This window comes from Ambystoma mexicanum, chromosome 8 (genome assembly GCF_040938575.1).
Source record: "Ambystoma mexicanum isolate Mex_15411 chromosome 8, UKY_AmexF1_1, whole genome shotgun sequence".
In the NCBI taxonomy this organism is placed as follows: Eukaryota; Metazoa; Chordata; class Amphibia; order Caudata; family Ambystomatidae; genus Ambystoma; species Ambystoma mexicanum.
Window position 1 is genome coordinate 791,902,954 of NC_090929.1, and position 10,719 is coordinate 791,913,672.

General features: G+C 42.3%; 1 protein-coding gene across 4 annotated transcripts in view; it reads left to right on the forward strand.

Annotated features, from left to right (window-relative positions):
* Positions 1 to 9,317, forward strand: part of LOC138472450 (polycystin-2-like protein 1) — a 2,384,383-nt gene extending 2,375,066 nt beyond the window's left edge. For 3 of the 4 annotated variants that reach the window (XM_069610623.1, XM_069610625.1, XM_069610626.1), the window contains one exon: positions 8,563 to 9,317. In XM_069610623.1, coding sequence (XP_069466724.1) covers positions 8,563 to 8,781 — 219 coding nt within the window. In that variant the 3' untranslated portion in view covers positions 8,782 to 9,317. The remainder of the gene's footprint in view (positions 1 to 8,562) is intronic. The other variant, XM_069610624.1, reaches the window with a different exon arrangement.
* Positions 9,318 to 10,719: the final 1,402 nt, after the last annotated feature.

Sequence of the window (10,719 nt, forward strand, 5' to 3'; positions counted from 1 at the left end):
AGGTGCCTCTAAGTTCACTATGTTAAAAAACGGACATGCATCAAAATGAATGAGCACATATCCTAGCAGGCTACGGTATGATACTGTTGCTTTTAAAAGCACAGCAACAGTATTGTTGAAGTCATCAACCAACCACAGTTGAGTGGATTAGCTGTATCTCAGTGGAGGGCAGGTCAGCCAAGGTAGTAGATTGGGAGTGGTAACTATTCGGCTAGTACTAGCTCATGAACTGACAATTGTATTATAGTGCAGTGATGATTGCAAAGGCGACTAGGGTGATGAGGATTAACAGTTTTGATGATGCTTGTGAGTCAAGTGCCAAGCTTGCTACAGTTTGTATGTATATGATTAGAATGTAGCATAAGGGTATGTGAGAAATGCTCCTCCTTGAGAAGGGGGTTGTCACGATTGAGAAATCAACAGATAACTCTGAAAGCCAAGTGTATTACTCTTCACTGGTTCATATAACAACAAAGAGAAATTAAACTACCTAAATAATTAACTTTAACAGAGGTCACTTAGCGAGAATGCAACAAAACATAAACAAGCAGGCTACGTTATAAGTCCATGGGCCTCAGTCCTTCCCTTTCTCCTTAAGGCTCTGCCTTCCTGGCAGAAAACAAATGTCAATCCGTTTTTGGAATTTAAGTTCCCAGCACTTCTTTCTTGGCTGTTGACGTTGTTGGTTTGGCTTTCATAAACATTTTTAGCATGTTAGGTTCTCAGGAAAACCAGCACCACCAGTCTAATGCTCTAAGTACCAAAATGAGACTGTACATCAGACACGTTAAGTCTTTTTCACAGATTGCTTTGGGCACTGAGTTTGCTAGGCTTAACCACTTTCAAGGCTCTCCGAGACTTACCTAGGAACAGCTCCTCCATCGATCTATACCTCTTTCCAGGAGCTGAGGTCCAGACCAGACCCCTTTCTTGCTTTCTCTCTGCTTTAGTGCTCATCTTCCTTATTTATTCACAGTTTTTCCCTCCCCTCCACCATTTCTCTCCAACTTGCCTCCTCAACATTCTACCATGCTCTGATGTGTTCCTCCTACACCCCTTCCATTCCATACTCTGGCTTCTCTATCTTAATGTTCTCTTTCCATTCTCTCTCCATTAACATATTCTGTCCTTCTTCCTACTACTGATGAACTCCACCCATTGTACTCCTATCTCTCCCTGTTGTTCTCCCCTCTTCCTCCTTACACCCCCTCATCACCTCGTGCAACTCCTTTTCTCCTTCATTATTTGAAGTCATCCCGTCTTCTTTACTTCCCCTTTTCACCTTCTTTACCTCCGCTCCCCCTTCTCTCCCCTAGTCTTCGGTTCTGTAGCTCTTCTGTTCCTCCACTGTCATGCTCTTCACTCTGCATCATTCCTTTTTGCTGCTCGGCCACTTCAAAACCTCTCTGTCACCCTCTCCTCTTTATACTCTGGCAGTATTACCCGCAGAGCTCCAAATGCTTGATCAGCTTCAGCTGTGTAAATGTGTCGAGCAAAGACTTTTACTGTGTTCCCTGTGGAACTGAAAACTTCTCAGCTGTTGTCATTTGGTGGGCTGGGCAGTAACCAGCTCTGAAATCTGAGATCATTTCTGTACAGCATGCCATCTTGGATTCATGCCCTTCATTGTAACAAACGTAGCACAGCAGATTCTGCAGATCCGTGTTGAATTCAGGGTCTGGCCATAAATGACTCTGACACTCCAGTGAACTGTTGAGTTATTTACTTAAGTTCAGGTACGTCAAATACAGTTCTTGGAGTCAGGTAAGTAAAAGGGGACATAGGACACCCACCGGCATCCTCTCTCAGGGCTTACATCCTTGCAACTGAGAAACCTGGAACACACTCATAGATAAACATTCTAAGCCCTGCATTCCGTCTCAAGATTCTAGTCACTTGCTCCAAATGCATGCAAAGTTAATCACAACACATCTTCCCTCCATAGGGACAACAAGAACAGCAGTAAAATATGAGTGACAAGATCAATATTTCATCAAAAAAATGTGTCCAGTAAAGTCCCACCTGAAAAACAAAAGATTAAAGAAAGCATTTCACAATAACCAAAAACAACTCCAAAAGTGTAGACCTTGTCACCACTTCAAAATCTATTAACATTAATGTCCATCTGTGGAATAAAATGAATAGTCCACCTGTGGAGAGAACATATTAATCTACCTACATGGAACAGCTAATGATGAGCACTGTTATCAACTTAATAACTCTAATGAAGAAATAATCAACACTCATAACACTAATATCTCATCTGACTCCCTTCACACCACATCCACTGAAGCTACACATCATACACTTAGATCTAAAAATCCATGCACAGCACCACTCCCCACTCCTGCTACATCACCAGTGAGTAGTTTACATTTGCATTGCCATATATATCACATTGTTTTAGCTGAATTTAAAACCACACTCTTCTTGCAAGAGCTAAACACGATAACATTGACATTGCACCTGAGTCAACAACCACCATTCCCCACACACATACCATATAGGCCAATTGAGCATTGAACATGGCAACCAAGTAAAGGAAACGCCCCATCAATGTCCAAAATTCAAGCCTGCAGGACCTTTACTGATAATGTGCCTGTGGGAAAATGTAGGGTTAAAGAGCCAGTTCCCAAAAACATGTGTTTTGACACTCATCCAACATCACACTTGTGTCAAAGCAAAAACTAAATAGTGCATCAAATTTTAAGCTTTAAAGTCCACCTGTGGAGAAAACTTGTTAGACACAATATTCCTACCAGCAATCATTGTACTGAATACACTGAACCCAGCAACCTCCACGTGGCAGGCCAATACCACCAAACTTCTAAACTAGGAGCCAGCCCCTTCTGTAATGCAGCCACATAACAAAGGTGCTTCCATTGCACCTTTCTCCCATCAACCGCTGCAATGTTCATCTACGTGACTCCCTGACACAGCATTTTCTCATTTAAACTTTAACCAAAGTCACTTCAATTTTCAGCTCCTCACAGCGCCTGTAGCGCTACACTGAGCTCCAATCCACTGCAGCTCCTCACAGCTCCCTGTAGCGCTTCCTTGAGACTCCAGCCTCTGCCATTCCTAACCAATGGACCTCTTGACTTTCCACTGGCACTTTTAAGCAGCTCCCTTGACCTCCTGTCCAATTACTTTTACTCTGCAATGCCGCTTGACAGCCTCTTGCAGCACCTCAGTGCACACTGCAGCATATCACATAGAGGCTCACTTGCCCTTACTAAAGCGCATCTTCACTTCAGCAAAGCGCTATACTTCAGCAAAGCGCCTCTTCACATCTGCAGCGCCTCTTCACATTGCAGCACCTCACTGTGCCATATAGAGCCTTTCTGCCTCTGCAGCACCCCTTATGCAGCGACTCTTCACTGCATCTTGCAGCGTCTCACTGTCCTTGCAGCATCACTTTACTGCCTCAAGCAGCGATCCTTCACTGCCTCATGCAGCACCTCACTGCCTCTGCAGCACCTCTTTGCACATAACAGCGCTCCACTGCCTCTGCAGCACCTCACTGCCTTTGCAGCACCTGTTGACAGCCATGGCTGCTCTCTGATTCCAGTGCCTTCGCAGCGCCTCTGCCTGGGCCTTTCTTGCGCCACTGCCTCTATAGCACCTCTGTCTGGGCCACGCTTGCCCTCACTGCGCCTGCAGCGCCTCACAGCCATCCAGCGCTCTTACCTGAGAGAGAATCACTTCTCTTAGGGGGACGGTGGGTGTCTCTCTTTGGTGCTGTCCCCCCAGCACAGCCAGCTTCATCCTCGTCGCCAGTGTTGAATTCAGGGTCTGGCCATAAATGACTCTGATACTCCAGTGAACTGTTGAGTTATTTACTTAAGTTCAGGTACGTCAAATACAGTTCTTGGAGTCAGGTAAGTAAAAGGGGACATAGGACACCCACCGGCATCCTCTCTCAGGGCTTACATCCTTGCAACTGAGAAACCTGGAACACACTCATAGATAAACATTCTAAGCCCTGCATTCCGTCTCAAGATTCTAGTCACTTGCTCCAAATGCATGCAAAGTTAATCACAACAATCCGCTAACATGTTGTGGATAGGAATGGTGCAAGCACCCATAAACATCTACAGCGTGGGTTCACACTCCCTTGCACGAGGACCAACTGTTGTCAAATATTCCCTCTGAATTCAATTTTTCAGAACCGTGTCCTGGGCTGCCTGGGGCCCACAGGCTCCAGTATTGCATCTCTTCTATTTACCATTCAAATTATCTCTATGCAGCAGATGAGACCTCCTTCTTAGTGAGAGCCTTAAGCATTTGATGATATGCTCACATGAAATTCCCCAGGGCTGCTGGGGAGCTTGTAAGGGGTGGGACCCCTGCCTGTAGAACAGGGCTTTGCATACAAATCTCAAGCATCCAGGGTTTGTAACTTTTCTCTTTCCACTAAGGTGACCCTTCTGGATCCTGTCCTGTGAGCCTTTGGCAAGTTAACCCTGACTACTGAAAAGAAGGGGTGTACGCGAAATTTATTCCGTTCCCCTCAAAAAAGGGCATTCACACCCAATTTGTTCTTCACTTCCTCGGGGAAGGGGGCGCATACAGTTTTTGCTGTATTCCTACATGGAAGGTGATGTACATTAAATGTTTCCAAACACTCTAAGGAAAAGAGTGCACATTTCTTGCTACACTCCTTTAGTAAAGGGGACATACACCTAATGTGTGCTGCACTCCTGCAAGGAAGGTAGTACACACATAGGGCCTCATCACAAAATCCACTGGGATACCACCAAATGGAATTACCATTGCTGCCACTTGGTCTGGCAGCTTTACCGCCAGATTAAAAGTGCTGCTAGGCGGTGTTAGTCCCCATTCATAGGACTCCATGTGGGATTTCGGCAGAATTAACACTGGCAGTAATACCGGCGAAATGGCCATAAGGTGGGGGATGTACCTCCAGTTCTTAGATGAAGGTAAATTCTCCACCTCTCCACCAAAATTGTCAGTGTGGTAATGGTGTTACCACTGCATTGTTACTGCACCGCTGAATTTATAATGAGATCCATAGTGTTTTCTACACTCCTGCTGTTAAGGGGACATTGCTGCGCTCACTTGTTTATAGTAAACCCACTAGACCTTGCAAAACGTTCAAGGAAGTTTATTTAAATGTACTCAATATGAACTTTTTTCCCTCTAAGTCCGACAGACAGATCCACAACAAATCTGAAGCTGTTAGCAGTCATTGGACTCCGAAAGCTAATGCTTTTACTGACCAATCTTGAATATATGATTGATATTTACAAATGTTTTATTGTTAGGGTGACGTGTGTTTACAAAAAAAAAAAAAAAAAAGATAGAGAATATCTATCAAACCCAACATGCATTACTTTATGATTCAGTCATACAACTCTCACAGACATAAACAACAGATATTAAGCTCTTTGTTCATTCTTATGTTCCCAGACTGCTCTGTCATATGCAAAGCAGCCAGAAACTCATTTGTAACACATTGGTTTTATTGATGCCACTCCCCATTATCACTTTAGTTCTTCTAATAAACACACGCATACATTGTGTTAAGCAATCACTTTTATGTCCAAGTAAATATGGCATGCATTTTTAAAATCATTGCAAAATTAGCGTTTTCCTTTTTCCTCCAGAAAAGTAAAAGTTATTAATGATGCATCATTTTACAATATTAACTACATGCCTATGCTAATGTCAAGCAACCAGTCCTCCCAGGTGCTCACTGCAATGATGTTCAGAAGCAAGCACTACTTGCCCACTACTTTCTTTCCCCGTCCCCACATTTCGGAGGTCTGTGACCGCACTAACAGTGCAAGCAGGAACTAGATTGTACAGAAGTTAAAATGGCAAAGAGTCCATCTAAATGTGCAAGTGAATCAAGAAGCCTGTGAAATGATAAACAAAGCCACAGAACGGTGAGAGAGAAAACAACTGTGTGCCGAAAAGCGTCCCATCAAGATATCCATTCAGCCGTAATTGCAGGTGTTGCCCAGTTCTAACCATGCAAATGGCAACCCTGCTGGGTTTATCATGTGTCTTTGATGACATTCAGCTGCACACGCAGTACTACCAGGAGAACAACTGCAAAGCATGCCACAGAATGCTTAACAGTTACGTTTATAAGTAACCTTTACATGAATATGATTTTAACTACAAGGTAGGACTTTAACTGTGAAATAATACCTCAAATGACAGCACAAAATCTATATCTGTAACCTACACATTTTAAAATGCCCCTACCTATTGTAAAGTCAAGCAACTCTAAGGAGTTTACATAATTTTTAAACTACCATAAGGGCAAGCTGGCAAGGCCCAGAGCCCAAACCACACCAACAAGGGTAATGATGTGCTGGGAAGCCAGGACAATTACTCTGTTTCCCACTTGGGATGTTGGGTATTTTGGACAATGGCACAAACAGCAATGATGTAAATAGTGTGCCCCACTTAATTTGATAAAAGCTGCCTGAACTGCACCGCTACAAGGAATGCTGGTGATTCCCAAACATGAATGTTCAGGGTCACCCTTATCAATTATTCCACCATTAGAATACTCAGCCAGAGGTTCCAAGAACCTTCTCTAACAGTCTTTCCTCCTCTTTGGTGTTCGTGCTCAGGCAGAGTTTACTTATTTCACTTGTGATTTTGCCATCTCTTAATGGTGTTCCAGCCCAAGGGGTTGTAGGTGCATGGGCTGCTTCAGGTGGTACCTTGCCTTATCTCTGTTACCTTGCTAACATCAATCAACATTTTTTAGGATACACCGGTACCACCTGTGTATATATCATATGTCAACTTTACCATTTGACAAGACCGTTATGTTGCCTGAAACATTCATATTACATACCCCTCTAGGCTCTTCTCATGGGATGATAACAGGCAGCACTTGAGAAACCAGATATTACCATTGAAGGCACAATTCCTTATCCCAACCCTCCCTCACTTCAGAGGAGTAGCCAGGATTGTCTAACAAGTGGGGCCCGGAGCTAATGTAGTTGGGCCTACCGCAGTGACATTAACATCTGTAAATGCCCACGCAGCGCTGCTGAGTGGGCATTAACAGATTTTGGGTTGGCCTTGCCCGCTCAGGCCCTACCCTCTCTACGCCTCTGCCTCACTTTTGTCCAGTTGGGAGAAAGCTTATGTTCTGATCACTTCCTGTAAAAGATTGTTCTCTGACCTAACTCAAAGTAACTAATTGGCCTCAACAAGTACCTCAAGTGCTCTGACCTGTAGAACACACTGCATTCTCCAAATGCTGGACCACAGCGACTTGAAAACACTCTTTCAAGTGACATAGCATACATAGAAGGTAACAGGCTTAAATGAATAGAGTGGAAGCAATAACGATCTAATCCCCATAGCCTTAAACCATCTTTATGTTGTTATGAGGCCAAATTGACACAAGATGATGATGAAGGGGTGTAATTTCGGCAAGGCAGAGTCTGTTGAAGGGGTAGATTCTGGTGAAGGTCCAGAATCTGGAAGAGGGGGAGAAACGTTGTGGAGGGGTGCTCATGCACTGATTTGGGCTTTGGGCAGCAGACCGCCTGAATACACCACTGCCTATGGGTGCAAAGTGTCTAGTCTATATTTGCAATCACCGTTCAGTATTCCTCCGTTAGGGTAATTAGTTACAAATAAACCAGTATTACATGATGCATAATCTTTGTTGTAACAATTTGTATCCCCAAATGTTTAGTCGCACCAAATCAAATGCTCTCTGAACTCTTCCTAAATGATTCTACTATAAATCCAACAACTTGCCAACACCTGTCACTCTCTTCCTAGCAAGCTTTGTCTGATCATAGGTTAGTGAAAAACATAAGACCATGCCCTGCTGTCCTTTGTTGAACTCTCAGTACTCTTGTTAATGTCTTTGCTTGTCTGTTATCTGCTCAGTGGACCTAAGAGGAAATCTTTTTCGCTGTGCCTATTATGCTGTCCACATTTCTTAGAATGTCTTTACTATTGTGTGGAATCTATAAATAGTTACCTTATTATCTTTTGTTGAACTCTTATTCTTCATTCACAGTGTAGTCTTCACTTTTCTGTTTGTGTTGGACATTTGTATATTCTTCCTCCAATGTATTGATGATTGGTGTCTCATGTCCCGTTTCCCTATCACTGGTATCACTTTCTCAATTGGGGGTGTTTCCCCCTTTTACTATTGATGTCCATGCAGTGTATCCCAAGAAAGAAAACTTTTGTGTAAAGGTATAGATCCATATACTCACTTGGAAGTTTTCTTTCTTGGCCTCCACCGGACTGCATATTTGCATGGGTCATTTTTTTTACCTGTTTATAAAAACACTTTGATACATTTTGATGTATAATTCATGCTACACAAGAAACTATAATAACATAATAAGAAAGTAATTATTAGAAGATCCTGACTTGTGTTAAAAGTTTAGATCCATAGCTGGAACGGTGACTGAGTTTGATCATTTATATGCACTCGATCTCCAAATTACGTCTGAAAAAAATTGAAATGTCCCATGGTGCATGTTAATGTCCGGAATAGATGATGGAAGAATTCCTTATGTATGTTTTTGTATTGTTTTAAAGGAGGAAATGCTTAACCAGGAAGAGCTTCTTCACCGGAATTTGGACCAACTTGTAAAAGAAGAGCAAGAAGGATGGGAAACAGACTACTTGAAAAGTAATCTGGGCGATACTGCCTATGGAATCACTAACATCTTGTACTCAAATGTATCAAAGGCAAAGTCAAATGGACCTGACAATGCAAAAATAAATGCTAGATTTCCATTCAAAACAAACTTCTAAATGACATCGTATTACTCCCATTACTCCACATTTAGATTAGTACATTATACATTTGTGGTGTATGATCAATACAAGATATGTCAGTAAGCACACGTGTTCTGTTTTATGTTTTATAATGGCAGGGATGTGAGTTTAGTATGATAAACATCTTTAAGAATTACATGTTGTATTCTATCTTTCTGCATAGTAATAGATCTTCCTAGATAGTAATAGAGGTAGTGTTGGTAGTAATTCATGAAATACCATTTTGATATATGATGTGACTTTGATCGTCAGGGGTATTTTATCTGCTTTTAAATATCAAAACCTGAAATGAACTTAGATGAAAAGCTTAACATAAAGTTAAAGATGGTTTCTGTTTTTTAGCTAAAATGCTTTCATGTACACTGTCAGTATTTTAAACCAGAAAGAGATCTGAAACGTGTTTTGTGAGTTTGTATTACTCCACAGAATCACTGTCACAACACTCACTAAGTAAGGTATCTCCTGCGTCCTGACTGAATTTTTACAAGAAAATAAATCACCTCATCCCTGTACCGCTCTCTGGATCCTCCGCCATGGTCTTATAATGAGCTGTGAGTGCTAAACTTGTTTTTTCTGTCTGTTTCTTGATAGACACATTTGCAATAGGAATGCCTGAATCAGAAAGTACACGCATGCTAAAATTATAAGAGGGGAGAGGGTGCTGCTCATATATTGCATTGACGCATTCCAGGAGTTACTCAGGAGGCTTAAATATGAGAGGGGTAGAAGGCTGTGGAAAAACTCTTCCTCAAAGACATGATTCCCCTTTCTGATAAGCATTAGGGAGGGATCAGTCCATTCCTCTTTAATGTAATAACCACACCCTATTACTGATTATTTAGTGTCTGTCATTAGTCTTTTAGGAATTCATCATCAACTCATCATCAACCTGTGAATTGCCTCTCAATGTGTCTATTCCAGCCTTTCTGAATTTTAAGGTGGGAAAGGCAGTTCAAAACATGGGTATGTCCTTGGTTACATAGAAAGGAAGTCTTCACCAGATGTTTGATGGTAGCACTAAGTGGTTTGAAAGTTATGGATGGTGGGGATTACTTCACCTCCAAGTGCTAAAAATAGCCAAGAAGGATCACTCAATGACACCTCTTCAGGTATTAATCTTGGTGTCTATCAAAGATATGGGCTGAAAGGATCCTTTTTTCCTGCTTGTGAGGTTCTCAGGACAGATATCTGAAGAGGGGTTGGCAGATGACGAAAAGGTAGTTTCTATGGTGTCAAATGTGTCTAGTAAGGCTTCATTTGTAGGCATTGGACAAAGCTTTTGTAGTCAACCTAGAAGATTCTCCGATTGTGATGGAATGCAGATCTATCCTTTGGAAAATGCAGGAAAGAAGTCACCTTCAATTATGTGATGGCTGACAATTGATATCCAGCACCCATATTGATAATTAGGAGTGACAGAGATTACAGAGGACAGAGATGGGGAGTGGGGCCATAAACAGACAATTAGAAGGAATGTAAAGAGTATTTGGTGATACATGGAGAACAGGCATGCAGTTGGTGGGACAACATTGTAGAGGAGCGAGGGATGATGAATGGTGTAATAGTTCCAAGTAGAAGAATTTCGTTAAGGGGACAAAGCGATAAAGAGGGAGGTCCAGGAGAAGACAGGTGAAGAAGGGGAGTAGTAGATGTGGAGAGGGTGGAATTTGCAGATTTTAAGTAGGTTTCAGCTAAGCGCGGTTGCCGTGGATGTATATAATTGGTAGAGTGACTGGGTCACTGTCAAAGCAGTTGTAAGGGTGTGGGCCAATGCAATTTGTGAAATAATGTCACGGACAAAGGAGCAGGAGAAGAGAAGTGATGGAGCATGGTATGCCAGGAGGTCGATGATTTAGGTCTGGGAGAACTTGAAAATAAGATAATGGCTAATCATCCAATTATGGATATCCAGAA